The sequence below is a fragment of the Eurosta solidaginis genome, chromosome 3, assembly GCF_040869045.1.
Source record: "Eurosta solidaginis isolate ZX-2024a chromosome 3, ASM4086904v1, whole genome shotgun sequence".
NCBI classification, from domain to species: domain Eukaryota; kingdom Metazoa; phylum Arthropoda; class Insecta; order Diptera; family Tephritidae; genus Eurosta; species Eurosta solidaginis.
The window spans coordinates 59,126,864-59,142,859 of NC_090321.1; the positions used below are offsets into that span (position 1 = coordinate 59,126,864).

The 15,996-nt window shown below is 43.2% G+C and overlaps 1 protein-coding gene across 4 annotated transcripts in view; it reads right to left on the reverse strand.

The window, feature by feature from the left end:
- Positions 1-752: 752 nt before the first annotated feature.
- Positions 753-15,996, reverse strand: part of LOC137243792 (UPF0598 protein CG30010-like) — an 83,030-nt gene continuing 67,786 nt past the window's right edge. Inside the window, exons 1-4 of one of the 4 annotated variants that reach the window (XM_067771889.1) lie at positions 4,117-4,249; positions 2,744-3,533; positions 1,595-2,680; positions 761-1,515 (exon numbers count right to left, since the gene is read on the reverse strand). In XM_067771889.1, the coding sequence (XP_067627990.1) occupies positions 1,423-1,515; positions 1,595-2,614 (1,113 nt within the window). In that variant the 5' untranslated portion in view covers positions 2,615-2,680; positions 2,744-3,533; positions 4,117-4,249 and the 3' untranslated portion in view covers positions 761-1,422. Of the gene's footprint in view, positions 1,516-1,594; positions 3,534-4,116; positions 4,296-15,996 lie in introns of those variants that run through there. The other 3 variants (XM_067771888.1, XR_010950623.1, XM_067771890.1) reach the window with 3 other exon arrangements.

The window sequence follows — 15,996 nt, forward strand, 5'->3', positions numbered from 1 at the left end:
ATTAATTAACTGCGTCAATATCACGGCGAAACTAGACAAGGTGTCAGCATGAGACAGCTGATTATAAACTTTTTTATTTGATTTGATACATCATCTTCCGGCGCAGTACGATTTTGACATTAGTCCGTCGAATTTACAAAAACAAAGTACATGGAACTTTTATTTACGTTTGTAGGTATATGATTATGCTGCCACCTTGTATGGTTCCGCCATGATCAATAGCCGTGTTTTTTTTACACGCGTACACGTTGCGTTTGCACGTGAAAAAACGCCTATCCTCGCTTAGATAATGATTAGGAGACCCATCTAGCGGCAGTGGTTAAACAACTAGCTCCAGCACAGTGTGTACCGAAAAGCGGAGACACAACCCTCTGTTGTATTTCTGTGTATAACATATACCCTGCAAAAATTGTTGGATTACGTGTTCCATTTTCTTCATGTTGGAGTACTCTAACAATACTCCTATGCAATGCGTTTGCGGACCACCATCAGCCGATCATTGCTCGTTTTTTAACGACAGTGATCACGACACAATAACGATCGAACAGAGTTGCCAAAAGTAAAATATTGCATGCAAATAACTAATAATAAAAGTTTACTTTGGCAACTCTGATAAAATGCAACAGCGCACTGGTTTTATGTATAAATATTATATTAGTTTCTTTATTCACGTAAGCGTATGCGTATTATATTAGTTTCTTTATTCACGCAAATGCTAAATAACATAAGAATTTTCGTAGTATAAAATACAAAAGTTGTATTGCCCCCCTTCATTTACTTTCATTTTAAATTAAATTCACTTCCATAATTCTTTCCGACACAATTCCTCTTTAGTACTTTGGCATATGATCCTCTGTGGGTGCTCCATGGAGTACTACAGTGAAAGTACTTTGAAAAGTACTCTCACGTATGTACTCTATGGAATACTCACAAACAAAACGAGAGTGGGATCACCTACTCCTCTCCTAGGACATCGCAATGTTAATTGGAGCACATTTTTTGTATGAATACAGATTAGATTTGGAGCAGTCCTATACTCCCAAAGGAGTATTCCTTACATAATTTATAGAGTACTCGCGTTTTTTGAAGGGTAGCTGAATCAGTTGTGATAGATAGTGGACGCGCATAGAATACATGAAATTAGTGCAGAGAGTGAAACGTGGACACATATTTCAGGTACATCTGAGTATAATGCGTATTGAAATTTAGTAGTACTAATTTTATGCGTAGCAATTTCAGAGGTGTATTTAAAGTTTGTCGCTTATCAGTCCATATAAAGATTAAGCGCAAACGTATATAGACGTGAAAAAAACATAGCTAATATAGAAGGAATATAAATCTTATGCTGGCATAAATTTGTTTGCTGAGCACTTTGGCACTTATCACGCTCTCTTTGCCTCTCTCTCAAATAAATAGATCTTCTTAACATACTCGTCGTTCAAATTTAGTTTCTTTTTTTTGCTTTAGTTTTTTAATAAATTGGTGCGACCATTTCGGTATCAAGCTGCAGGAAGACTAAAAACAAGAGAAATAAAAACAAGTTGCCTTGTATAAATTTAATAAACAATAAACCTATAACAAATAAGATAGTTACATTAGCTAAGGGCGCTTCATTTCTACGGTCTCTATGCATCAACTCATACAGTTTATCATCTGTTTGCGTTTGGGCTTCAATTTTGTAGAGAAATTCAGCTGAGACAGGCTTATGATCGGACAGAACATAGTCTGGATGTGATTTATATGATAATTGTGTTATACCTAATACGATATCAGGATTACGCAACTCTTGTACGCGATGCAAAATGCGATCACACCATGCTGGACGTCGTTTCAAATCATACTCTGATGTGCCCTCAATGAATTTGAATGTGGGCGGGAAAGTGGGTAATTGTTCAGTGAGCAAGGCGAATGCTTCTTTGCCTTTTTTACGTAACAACAATAGTTGATCACGTTCTATTAACTCATCCAATTTACCCTGTTCCACCAATGAGCGTACATCCCGTGCAGAATCGGTGCCTGTTAAACGGAAGTTGAGATCACCGAACCAGAAAACGCAGTCATGATCAAATATGCTGCGATATTTGGATGTTTTATAATGATGATTATTTACTATTTGATTGTAATGTTCAATGCGTTTGGCCAACTTCTGATCATGCGCCGCTAAATGTGCACCAACAAAAGTCACACCTGTACCATAGAGAGTCATACGTATGCTTACCGCACCCTTATTACCCCACAAGCCTCTTAAACCTGTGCGCGTATTTTGAACTTCTACGTCTTTTATGTGAGGCTCATGTTTAGGTTGCACAAACATCATAACGAGTATTCCTTGTAGTTGCTCTGTGCTCACTTTTATATAATCGTATGGTATGAGATACTCACTCACTTTAAATGTCCATGGATCATCGTGAAATATGTTGAATAGCTGATTTTTAGCATGTGTACTAACTTCTTGCAGTCCAACAACATAAATATCTGGTAACCGCTGATCGGGACATGATGAAGTTCCGTCGAGCGAAAGGGCCCCCATCATAGATATGTCATCGGGATGATGTGTACCCACATTCCACGTAAGTATATATACGCACAAATTAGCAATTATGGATGCATCCATTTCTTAAATTTTTTTAATCAAAACTGCTAGCTACTTTGTCTTAATTACTCATATAAGCCCTGTGCACTGCTTTAAATTTTTTTTGGCCTTCAATTCAAGTTTTCTCATCAATAAATTCAATGTACTAACCGTAGATCCAAGAAAACTGTCGTGGCATATACTGTAGCTGAGAAATACAGTTTGTTTAATTTGAGTCACTAATTAAGTTAGGTAATTCTATACGACAGCATGACACTCTTAATACACGTCCAAAAATATCAACAGAGGTATGAAAAGACCCGTTTTGGAGTAAATTTTTTTTTAATCAAAACTGCTAGCTACTTTGTGTTAATTACTCATATAAGCCCTGTGCAGTGCTTAGCTTGTTTGTCGACTATTAACGTAATCACCGTAGTTGAGTTGTCAAGTGTGTTGCTTTAAAGTTTTTTGGCCTTCAATTCAAGTTTAGTCATCAAGAAATTCAATGTACTAAGCGTAGATCCAAGAAAACTGTTGTTGTTGTTGTTGTTGTGGCGATAAGGCTTTGGGGAGTGTTATCGATGTGATGGTCCTTTGCCGGATACAGATCCGGTACGCTCCGGTAACACAGCGCCATTAAGGTGCTAGCCCGACCATCTCGGGAACGATTTATGTGGCCACATTAAACCTTCAGGCCGTCCCTCCCTTCCCACTCCAAGTTCCATGAGGAGCTTGGGGTCGCCAGAGCCTCGTATGTTAGGGAAACGGGATTTGCCGCTCGAAGTGAAGTTGACAATTGGGTTTGGAGAAGCTATATATTGCGCTGGCGGCCTGAAAAGGTTGCGCTACACAACCCCTTGAAACTGGTATTTTAGTCGCCTCTTACGGCAGGCATACCTACGGCGGGTATATTCTAACCCCCTAACCCGCTGGGGGGCCAAGAAAACTGTCGTGGCATACACTGTAGTTGAGAAATACAGTTTGTTTAATTTGAGTCACTAATTAAGTTAGGTAATTCTATACGACAGCATGACACTCTTAATACACGACCAGAAATATCAAGAGAGGCATCAAAAGACGCGTTTTGGATCCAGGACCGCGATGTTGGGTCTATCAAGAGATATTTGCGAAAGAAATTGTAAATTTTCATGTGGTTGTTGTAATTTTGATGATTTTGATGTAGCCACAAAAAAAAAAAAACTGTGGGTAAAAGTGTTTTGCGCGGATATAGTTTTGGTCTCCACACCGGTGTTGGACCCACCCAGGGTAATTTTTTATAAGCGCGGCCAAGGCCGCCAATGCAGAAAGGTGTTCTTCGCAAAAATAATATGGATTCCACCCCGGCTTCGGAGCGCTCCAGAGCCATTTTCGGTTTTTTGGCGATATCTTTTGAACGAGCTAAAATTTTAATTTTCCGCCTTCGGATTATTGTTGTCAATACGCGTCTTTCGACCCTCTCTCAATATTTTTTGACGCGTATTAGCAGTGTCATACTATCGTATAGAATTACCTTAAGTTAATGCATGATTTGAAATGAACAATACCTTTTTTTGATTTTGATGCTCCGTGGCCATTCATGATTCAGTTACTAGAGGTTAGTTCTCCAATGATGACATAGCTTTGACACTCCCAAATTTAAGAATCTGGACGGGTTGCTTTTACTAAGTAATGAAAATGTGGAGTAATTCAATCCCCTTCAGCGAAAATTGTAGCAGAAAAGTACCTTTAATAGTATATTAGTAGTGATAATAAATTTGTAAATGCCAACAGATTTTGGAGGAAATCTAATCTAATCTAATCTAATCTAATCTAATATATATTATAAATGGGAAAGTTTGGATGTTAAGATGTTTGGATGTTTGGATGTTTGGATGTTTAGATGTTTGGATGTTTGGATGTTTGGATGTTTGGATGTTTGGATGTTTGGATGTTTGGATGTTTGTCCAGACGTTTGTCTTTGTGACTCAATAACGCAAGAACGGCTGGACCGATTTGGATGAAATTTTGCACACATATAGCCAATAGTCTAGAAGGATCTACTAGCTATATATTTTTCAAAAGGGGCGTGGTCCCCGCCCCCTAGGAACAGTTATAATTTAATTATTATATATTTTCGTCTTTGCGACTGAATCACGCCAGAATGGCTACACGGATTTTGATGAAATTTAGGACACAGACAGTAGTCTACTAGCGAAATTTTTTCGAACATGGAAAGAGGGGTGGGGGTCCCACGACCCTTCGAGAAATTATTTTTCATAATTTTTACACATTATAACTTTACGTATACTGGCCTTCACCAATATCACAGACTCAAGGGGTCAAATAAGTCGAGGGCTTACAAAGTAAGCAGTGACACCCTCCGCCCGCCCCCCTTTATCTCCCCCTCTGGTGTAAAATCCATAAATTGTTATAACTCAATCTAAATTTTCTCCTAAATCAATAGTTTTTGGTATCTGGTACATACAGAACGAGATCTAGACAATTTTGGAGGAACGATCTGTGGTCCTCTCCTCTACTCCCGCCATCCGCCCTCCATCAATTGTTTTTATTAGCGCGCTTTTATTAGCTTTACCTGTATGTTTCTATCTAACTTTTTATTCGCTCCAATGCGCCTGCTGCCTTATTAACATGGTTTTATAATTAGCTTCACCTTATTTGTAATCCCGTAAGGGTCATATCGAGACCCTTCCGGGATCATTTCTGGATGGTTTTCGGGATCGGTCCGGGATTACGCCGGGGTAATTTCGGGACTTTTTCGGGACTCTTTCGGGATCATTTTGGGACCCTTCCGGGATCATTTCTGTATAGTTTACGGGATCCGTCCGGGATCCCGTCGGGGTTATTTTGGAACATTTTCGGGACTATTCCGGAATCATTTCGGGACTATTTCGCGATCATTTGGGGACCCTTCCGGCATCATTTCTGGATGGTTTTCGAGATCCGTGCGGGATCTCGTCGGGGTCATATGGGGACTTTTTCGGGATCATTTGAGGGCTCTTCCGGCATCATTTCTGGATGGTTTTCGGGATCCGTCCGGGATATCGTCGGGGCATTTGGGGACTTTTTCGGGATCATTTGGGGGCTCTTCCGGCATCATTTCTGGATGGTTTTCGGGATCCGTCCGGGATCTCGTCGGGGTCATTTGGGGACTTTTTCGGGATCATTTTGGGGCTCATCCGACATCATTTCTGGATGGTTTTCGGGATTCGTCCGGGATCCCGTCGGGGTCATTTCAGGACTTTTTCGCGACTAATACGGGATCATTTGGGAACCCTTTCGGCATCATTTCTGGATGGTTTTCGGGATCCGTCCGGGATCCCGTCGGGGTCATTTCGGGACTTTTTCGCGACTAATACGGGATCATTTGGGAACCCTTTCGGCATCATTTCTGGATGGTTTTCGGGATCCGTCCGGGATCCCATTAGGGTAATTTCGGGACTATTAGGGGATCATTTGGGAACCTTTCCGGCATCATTTCTGGATAATTTTCGGGATCCGTCCGGGATGCCGACGAGGTCATTTCGGGACTATTTCGGGATCATTTGGGATACCTACCGGCATCATTTCTGGATGGTTTTTGGGATTCGTCCGGGATCCCGTCGTGGTCCTTTCGGGACTTTTTTCGACTAATACGGGATCATTTGCGGACCCTTTCGGCATCATTTCTGGATAGTTGTCGGATTCCCGTCACGGTCATTTCGGGACTATTAGGGGATCATTTGAGGACCTTTCCGGCATCATTTCTGTATTGTTTTCGGAATCCTTTCGGGATCCCGTCAGGGTCATTTTGGGACTTTTTTGGGGCTAATACGGGATCATTTGGGGATCCTCTAGGGGTCGTTTCGTGACTTTTTCTGTTTTATTTCGGGATCATTTGGGGACCCTTCCGGCATAATTTCTTGATGGTTTGCCGGATCCATCAGGGTCATTTCGAGACCATTTTGGGATCATTTGGGGACCCTTCCGAGATCATTTCTGGATCCGTCCGGGATGCCGTAGGAGCCATTTCGGGATTTTTTGTTACTTTTCCGGGATAGTTTTTGGACCCTTCCGGGATCATTTCTGGATCTGTGCGGGATCCCATCTGGGTCATTTCCGGACTATTTCGGGATCATTTTGGGATCCTTCCGGAATCATTTCTGTATGATTTTCGCGATCCGCCGTTGATTCCCTCGGAGCGATTTCGGAACCTTTTCTGGAGTATGTCGGGGTCATTTGGGGACTTTTTCGGGATCATTTGGGGCTCTTCCGGCATGATTTCTTGATGGTTTTCGGGATCCGTGCGGGATCTCGTCGGGGTCATTTGGGGACTTTTTCGGGATCATTTGGGGGCTCTTCCGGCATCATTTCTGGATGGTTTTTGGGATCCGTCCGGGATATCGTCGGGGTCATTTGGGGACTTTTTCGGGATCATTTGGGGGCTCTTCCGGCATCATTTCTGGATGGTTTTCGGGATCCATCCGGGATCCCATCAGGGTAATTTCGGGACTATTAGGGGATCATTTGTGGATCTTTCCGGCATCATTTCTGGATAATTTTCGGTATCCATCCGGGATGCCGACGAGGTCATTTCGGGATCATTTGGGATACCTACCGGCATCATTTCTGGATGGTTTTTGGGATTCGTCCGGCATCCCGTCGGGTTCATTTCGGGACTTTTTCTCGACTAATACGGGATCATTTGCGGGCCCTTTCGGCATCATTTCTAGATAGTTGTCGGGATCCGTTCGGAATCCCGTCAGGGTCTTTTCGGAACTATTAGGTGATCATTTGAGGACATTTCCGGCATCATTTCTGATAGTTTTCGGGATCCTTTCGGGGTCCAGTCAGGGTCATTTCGGGACTTTTTCGGGATCATTTAGAGATGGCTTTCAGGATTCGCCCGGGAACCCGTCAGGGTAATTTCTGAACTTTTCCGAGACTATTTCGGGATAATTTTGGGACCTTCCCAAGATCATTTCTGGATGGATTTTGGGATCAGTCCGGGATGCCGTCAGGGTCATTTTGGTATTAGGTGATCATTTGAGACTCCTTTCCGGCATCGCTTCTGGATGGTTTTCGGGATTTGTCCGGGATCCTGTCGGGGTTATTTCGGGACCTTTTCGGGGCTAATACGGGATCATTTGGGGATCCTCTAGGGGTCGTTTCGTAACTTTTTCTGTATTATTTCGGGATCATTTTGGGACCCTTTCGGCATAATTTCTTGATGGTTTGCCGGATCCATCAGGGTAATTTCGGGACCATTTTGGGATCATTTGGGGACCCTTCGGAGATCATATCTGGATCCGTCCGGGATGCCGTAGGAGCCATTTCGGGATTTTTTATTACTTTTCCGGGATAGTTTTTGCACCCTTCCGGGATCATTTCTGGATCTGTGTGGGATCCCATCTGGGTCAATTCCGGACAATTTCGGGATCATTTTGGAATCCTTCCGGAATCATTTCTGTATGGTTTTCGCGATCCATCGTGGATCCCCTCGGAGCCATTTCGGAACTTTTTCTGGAGTTAGTCGGGATAATTTAGGGACCCTTCCTGGATATTTTCTGGATGGTTTTTGAGATCCGCCCGGGAGCCAGTCAGGGTCATTTCGGAACCTTTTCGGGATCATTTTGGAACACCTTCAGGGATCATTTCTGTGTGGTTCTCTGGATACGTCTAGAATCGTGTCGCTCTCATTTCGGGTTTTTTTGGGACTATTCGGGGAACTTTTGGAGACCCTTTCGGGGCATTTCTGGATGGTTTTCGGGATCCGTCCGCGATAGCGTTGGGGATAATCTTTTTCTGGATAATTTCGGGATCATTTGGGATCCTATCAGGTTATCAGCTCATTTAGTTCTTTTTTTTACTCAATTACAAAAATAAAATGCATTAGACAGAAAACAAAATTTTAAACAGATAATAAGCAGGCTAACGCGAATAGCCCATATATTTAAAATTTTCCTTGCGGACGGGGCCGCGGGTAAAGGCTAGTATATATTATAAATGGCAAAGTTTGGATGTGAAGATGTTTGGATGTTTGGATGTTTGGATGTTTGTCCAGACGTTTGTCTTTGTGACTCAATCACGCAAGAACGGCTGGACCGATTTGGATGAAATTTTGCACACATATAGCCAATAGTCTAGAAGGATCTACTAGCTATATATTTTTCAAAAGGGGCGTGGTCCCCGCCCCCTAGGAACAGTTATAATTTAATTATTATATTTTTTCGTCTTTGCGACTGAATCACGCCAGAATGGATACACGGATTTTAATGAAATTTGGGACACAGACAGTAGTCTACTAGCGAAATTTTTTTCGAGCATGGAAAGAGGGGTGGGGGTCCCACGACCCCTTCGAGAAATAATTTTTCATATTTTTACACATTATAACTTTACGTATACTGGCCTTCACCAATATCACAGACTCAAGGGGTCAAATAAGTCGAGGGCTTACAAAGTAAGCAGTGACACCCTCCGCCCGCCCCCCTTTATCTCCCCCTCTGGTGTAAAATCCATAAATTGTTATAACTCAATCTAAATTTTCTCCTAAATCAATAGTTTTTGGTATCTGGTACATACAGAACGAGATCTAGACAATTTTGGAGGAACGATCAGTGGTCCTCTCCTCTACTCCCGCCATCCGCCCTCCATCAATTGTTTTTATTAGCACGCTTTTATTAGCTTTACCTGTATGTTTCTATCTAACTTTTTATTCGCTCCAATGCGCCTGCTGCCTTATTAACATGGTTTTATAATTAGCTTCACCTTATTTGTAATACCGTAAGGGTCATATCGAGACCCTTCCCGGATCATTTCTGGATGGTTTGCGGAATCGGTCCGGGATTACGCCGGGGTAATTTCGGGACTTTTTCGGGACTATTTCGGGATCATTTTGGGACCCTTCCGGGATCATTTCTGTATAGTTTACGGGATCCGTCCGGGATCCCGTCGGGGTTATTTTGGAACATTTTCGGGACTATTCCGGAATCATTTCGGGACTATTTCGCGATCATTTGGGGACCCTTCCGGCATCATTTCTGGATGGTTTTCGGGATCCGTGCGGGATCTCGTCGAGGTCATATGGGGACTTTTTCGGGATCATTTGGGGGCTCTTCCGGCATCATTTCTGGATGGTTTTCGGGATCCGTCCGGGATATCGTCGGGGTCATTTGGGGACTTTTTCGGGATCATTTGGGGGCTCTTCCGGCATCATTTCTGGATGGTTTTCGGGATCCGTCCGGGATCTCGTCGGGGTCATTTGGGGACTTTTTCGGGATCATTTTGGGGCTCATCCGGCATCATTTCTGGATGGTTTTCGGGATCCGTCCGGGATCCCGTCGGGGTCATTTCGGGACTTTTTCGCGACTAATACGGGATCGTTTGGGAACCCTTTCGGCATCATTTCTGGATGGTTTTCGGGATCCGTCCGGGATCCCATTAGGGTAATTTCGGGACTATTAGGGGATCATTGGGAACCTTTCCGGCATCATTTCTGGATAATTTTCGGGATCCGTCCGGGATGCCGACGAGGTCATTTCGGGACTATTTCGGGATCATTTGGGATACCTACCGGCATCATTTCTGGATGGTTTTTGGGATTCGTCCGGGATCCCGTCGTGGTCCTTTCGGGACTTTTTTCGACTAATACGGGATCATTTGCGGACCCTTTCGGCATCATTTCTGGATAGTTTTCGGGATCCCGTCACGGTCATTTCGGGACTATTAGGGGATCATTTGAGGACCTTTCCGGCATCATTTCTGTATTGTTTTCGGAATCCTTTCGGGATCCCGTCAGGGTCATTTTGGGACTTTTTCGGGGCTAATACGGGATCATTTGGGGATCCTCTAGGGGTCGTTTCGTGACTTTTTCTGTTTTATTTCGGGATCATTTGGGGACCCTTTCGGCATAATTTCTGGATAGTTGTCGGGATCCGTTCGGGATCCCGTCACGGTCATTTCGGAACTATTAGGGGATCATTTGAGGACCTTTCCGGCATCATTTCTGGATAGTTTTCGGAATCCTTTCGGGATCCCGTCAGGGTCATTTCGGGGCTTTTTCGGGATCATTTAAGGATGGCTTTCAGGATTCGTCCGTGAACCCGTCAGGGTAATTTCTGCACTTTTCCGAGACCATTTCGAGATCATTTTGGGACCTTCCCAAGATCATTTCTGGATGGATTTCGGGATTTGTCCGGGATGCCCTCAGGGTCATTTTGAGACTATTAGGTGAGCATTTGAGGACCTTTCCGGCATCACTTCTGGATGGTTTTAGGTATCCGTCCGGGATCCCGTCGGGGTCATTTCGGGACTTTTTCGCGACTAATACGAGATCATTTGGGAACCCTTTCGGCATCATTTCTGGATGGTTTTCGGGATCCGTCCCGGATCTCGTCGAGGTCATTTGGGGACTTTTTCGGGATTATTTGGGGGGCTCTTCCGGCATCATTTCTGGATGGTTTTCGGGATCCGTCCGGGATCTCGTCGGGGTCATTTGAGGACTTTCGGGATCATTTGGGGGCTCTTCCGGCATCATTTCTGGATGGTTTTCGGGATCCATCCGGGATCCAGTCGGGGTCATTTCGGGACTTTTTCGCGACTAATACGGGATCATTTGGGAACCCTTTCGGCATCATTTCTGCATGGTTTTCGGGATCCGTCCGGGATTACGCCGGGGTAATTTCGGGACTTTTTCGGGACTATTTCGGGATCATTTTGGGACCCTTCCGGGATCATTTCTGTATAGTTTTCGGGATCCGTCCGGGATCCCGTCGGGTTTATTTTGGGACATTTTCGGGACTATTCCGGAATCATTTCGGGACTATTTCGCGATCATTTGAGGACCCTTCCGGCATCATTTCTGGATGGTTTTCGGGTTCCGTCCGGGATCCCGTCGGGGTACTTTCGGGATCATTTGCGTACCTTCCAGAGATAAATTCTTGATGGTTTCCGGGATCATTAAGGGACTTTTTCGGGGTTATTTTGGATCCCTTTAGGCATCATTTCTGGATGGTCCTCGGGATTCGTCCGGCATCCCGTCGGGGTCATTTCGGGACTTTTTCGCGACAAATACGGGATCATTCGGCATCATTTCTGGATGGTTTTCGGGATCCGTCCGGGATCTCGTCGGGGTCATTTGGGGACTTTTTCGGGATCATTTGGGGCTCTTCCGGCATCATTTCTGGATGGTTTCCGGGATCCGTCCGGGATCTCGTCGGGGTCATTTGGGGGCACTTCCGGCATCATTTCTGGATGGTTTTCGGGATCCGTCCGGGATCTCGCGTGGTCAATTCAGGACTTTTTCGGGATCATATGGGGGCTCTTCCGGCATCATTTCTGGATGGTTTTCGGGACCCGTCCGGGATCTCGTCGGTGTCATTTGGGGACTTTTTCGGGATCATATGGGGGCTCTTCCGGCATCATTTCTTGATGGGTTTCGGTATCCGTCCGGGATCTCGTCGGGGTCATTTGGGGACTTTTTCGGGATCATTTTGGGGCTCTTCCGCCATCATTTCTGGATGGTTTTCGGGATCCGTCCGGGATCCCGTCGGGGTCATTTCGGGACTTTTTCGCGACTAATACGGGATCAATTGGGAACCCTTTCGGCATCATTTCTGGATGGTTTTCGGGATCCGTCCGGGATCCCGTCGGGGTCATTTCGGGACTTTTTCGCGACTAATACGGAATCATTTGGGAACCCTTTCGGCATCATTTCTGGATGGTCAGGGCCATTTTGGGACTTTTTCGGGATCATTTAAGGATGGCTTTCAGGATTCGTCCGGGAACCCGTCAGGGTAATTTCTGGACTTTTCCGAGACTATTTCGGGATCATTTTGGGACCTTTCCGGCATCATTTCTGGATAATTTTCGGGATCCGTCCGGGATGCCGACGAGGTCATTTCGGGACTATTTCGGGATCATTTGGGATACCTACCGGCATCATTTCTGAATGGTTTTTGGGATTCGTCCGGGATCCCGTCATGGTCATTTCGGGACTTTTTCTCAACAAATACGGGATCATTTGCGGACCCTTTCGGCATCATTTCTGGATAGTTGTCGGGATCCCGTCACGGTCATTTCGGGACAATTAGGGGATCCTTTGAGGACCTTTCCGGCATCATTTCTGGATTGTTTTCGGAATCCTTTCGGGATCCCGTCAGGGTCATTTTGGGACTTTTTCGGGATCATTTAAGGATGGCTTTCAGGATTCGTCCGGGAACCCGTCAGGGTAATTTCTGGACTTTTCCGAGACTATTTCGGGATCATTTTGGGACCTTCCCAAGATCATTTCTGGATGGATTTCGGTATCGGTCCGGGATGCCGTCAGGGTCATTTTGGGACTATCAGGTGATCATTTGAGGACCGTTCCGGAATCACTTCTGGATGGTTTTCGGTATCCGTTCAGGATCCCGTCGGAATCATTGCGGGACTTTTTCGGAATCATTTCATTTCATTTCATTTATTTTTTAGTCTATGATTTCATAATCTTACAGACTAGATGTACATTCATTCAACTTAAATGGTAATAAATTTATTTTATACATAATACGAGTAAAGCTTAGCGCTAAAGGACGCTCTCGGGAGTGCGAAGTCAAGCTCAAGGCTGGGGGTCCCTCCCAAGATCATTTCTGGATGGATTTCGGGATCTGTTCGGGGTCCCATCAGGGTTTTTTAGGGATTCGTTCGAGATCCCGTCAGGGTCATTTCGGGACTTCTTCGGGAGTATATCGCGATCATTTCTGGATGGTTTACGAGGTCCGTCCCGGATCCCTTAAGGGTCATTTCGGGACTATTGGGTGATTATTTGAGGACCTTTCCGGCATCACTTCTGTATGATTTTCGGTATCCGTTCGGGATCCCGTCGGAATCATTGCGGTACTTTTTCGGAATCATTTTGGATCCCTTCCGGCATTATTTCTGGATGGTTTTCGGGATTTGTCCGGAATCCCGTCGGGGTTATTTCGGGACCTTTTCGGGGCTAATACGGGATCAGTTGGGGATCCTCTAGGGGTCGTTTCGTGACTTTTTTTTTGTTACTTTTCCGGGATAGTTTTTGGACCCTTCCGGGATAATTTCTGGATCTGTGCGGGATCCCATCTGGGTCATTTCCGGACTATTTCGGGATTATTTTGGGATCCTTCCGGAATCATTTCTGTATGGTTTTCGCGATCCGTCGTTGATTCCCTCGGAGCCATTTCGGAACTTTTTCTGGGGTATGTCGGGGTCATTTGGAGAACGGCAGATCGAGCGATTTGGGTGTCAACCGCCAAGACAAAGTAGTCACCTTCCAGCTTTTGATGCAAGCTAAGCATAAGAAGAAGAATTGCACATTTGCTTTGGCGAAGGATGCTTTCACTCTTTGCAATGAAACTATTTTTCCCACTCGTTGGTACTTTTCTAACACGTTTCACAGTTAAAAATTTCAATTTACCAAATGAATAGGATACAAAATGAGTTAGTAAGTATTTTTCTTCTATAGTGAGAATGTTCCTAACAGAGCTTCCCGAAATTTGTGAATAGCACATATATTTTATTTTCTCCTTGCGGACGGGGCCGCGGGTAAAGGCTAGTAATTAAATATTTCGTGAATTGATAAAGAGTTATATTCCCATCCAGAATTTGTTTGAAGAATGCTGTGCTTCAGAATTTTATTAAAAAATACATTATCTCAAAATTTGTTTCAAAAACTCCCCGTCTGAGTATAAGTTCAATCCATTTTGACATAAGAGGGAGTTCTTCATAAGGCGTTCTTCAACCTAATTCTGATGAAGGGCGTTTTTGTGACAAATACTGAATTGGAAAATTTTTAAAAAATATTTTGAGTTAGAACGATGTTGAACTGGCAGATGACATGGTGATACTCTACTCAGCAGCCGCAATAAACTAACAAAAAAAGATATAAAAGAAAATGGCTTATTGTCTTAGAACTTTATATTCCGGCATTGATTTTGACAACAGAAAAGTTGAGCTTTTGTGCGGAGTTTTCACCTTTTTATTCTGAAATTTCGGAAAGATCTTTTCCGTTAAGTATTCATGGAAGTGTTCCGGATAAACCGTTAATTTAGATTATTGTGAAGGCGTTCGTTTGGTACTACCTCACGTGGTCCGAATAAGTATATACATATTATTCCAAATTATAAGCCGATTCCAAAAGTTCTTAAATGGAGATGAATGTTCTGAACATACGGAATGAATAATTTAACATGCTCAATAATTATTTACTAATGACATTTTTACGTGAATCGATTTACTAGTCGAGTTTTTGACGTGGAATGATGAATTTTAAATTGGTTTAGGTTTCTTATGTTCATAGGTTTACGAAAACGCACTTTTCCCTGATGTCCGTACTTTTCATAAAATTACCATGTTCAGCTACACTAAAATATTATGGTTCAACTATATGGTTGGCTCATCTGTACAAAAACAAAATATGTTAGTTCAGATTGTCAAAATCTGCGTGTTGGTGTTGGTGCGAATGGTATGGAATGGAAACATAAAACTTAGCAGTTTGTGTATGTTGTAAGAAAATGTTGCCAATGTGTTGGTTTCATTTTTAGTTTGTCATCTCCTTTTGACAATCCTATCGACCATGCAATGAAATAAATAAGCTGATGAGATGAGCCAACCATATAATTGAGCCATGGGCATAGTTAATAAATCCATGATAAAATTAAAAAAAATGTTCTAAGGAAATATGCAGTTCATTAATATATACATATATCTACTAGAAGAACGCAGAGAACAGTTAACGGATGTCAACTCGATTTGGGAGCAAAATAGCTGCAATTGTCAAAAATTTTGTCAGCCGGGCAAACCTCCAGTGATTGAATCGTGGTAGCCAGTAGTTTAAGTGCGAATTAAACTTCCTTAACCCTAATGCCATAGTCGTAACTATACCCATATCCATAACCATCTCCAGATCGATTAATGGTGCCTTAACCTAAAAATCGTGAAAATTTTCTAAAAATGAGGAAAACGCAAAAAATTAGAAACATACTCCAAAAAAACTAAGTCTCTTAGTCATAACGTATCCAAAACAATGAATGAAATCTACAAAAAGTTGTTAAATTCACCAACTCAAATATTTTTAGGTTATGGATATGGCGAGAAACCAAAAACCAATTGGTTGGCTATGATATGGTATGGCACCATTAATCGATTACATTGATTTCCATAAGGTTGGTTCGATCAGCTGTTTTAAATGTTTATGGATAAGTCACCATTAATTGGCCCTTTAAGCCTACTTAAACAGCCAGGTTGTCATGCAAGTATTTCTTTTATACGCCGTTAATTTGTTTCGTTATTTCGGAAAATTTTCTTCTATTTCAGTATATAAATGCATGTTAATATTTCAATATGTGGCTTGTTGCCATGTTTTTTCATATCCCGTTATGTATATAAAACAGACGTCGGCACAATGAAAATGCAGATGTGTTCGTGAGAGCACG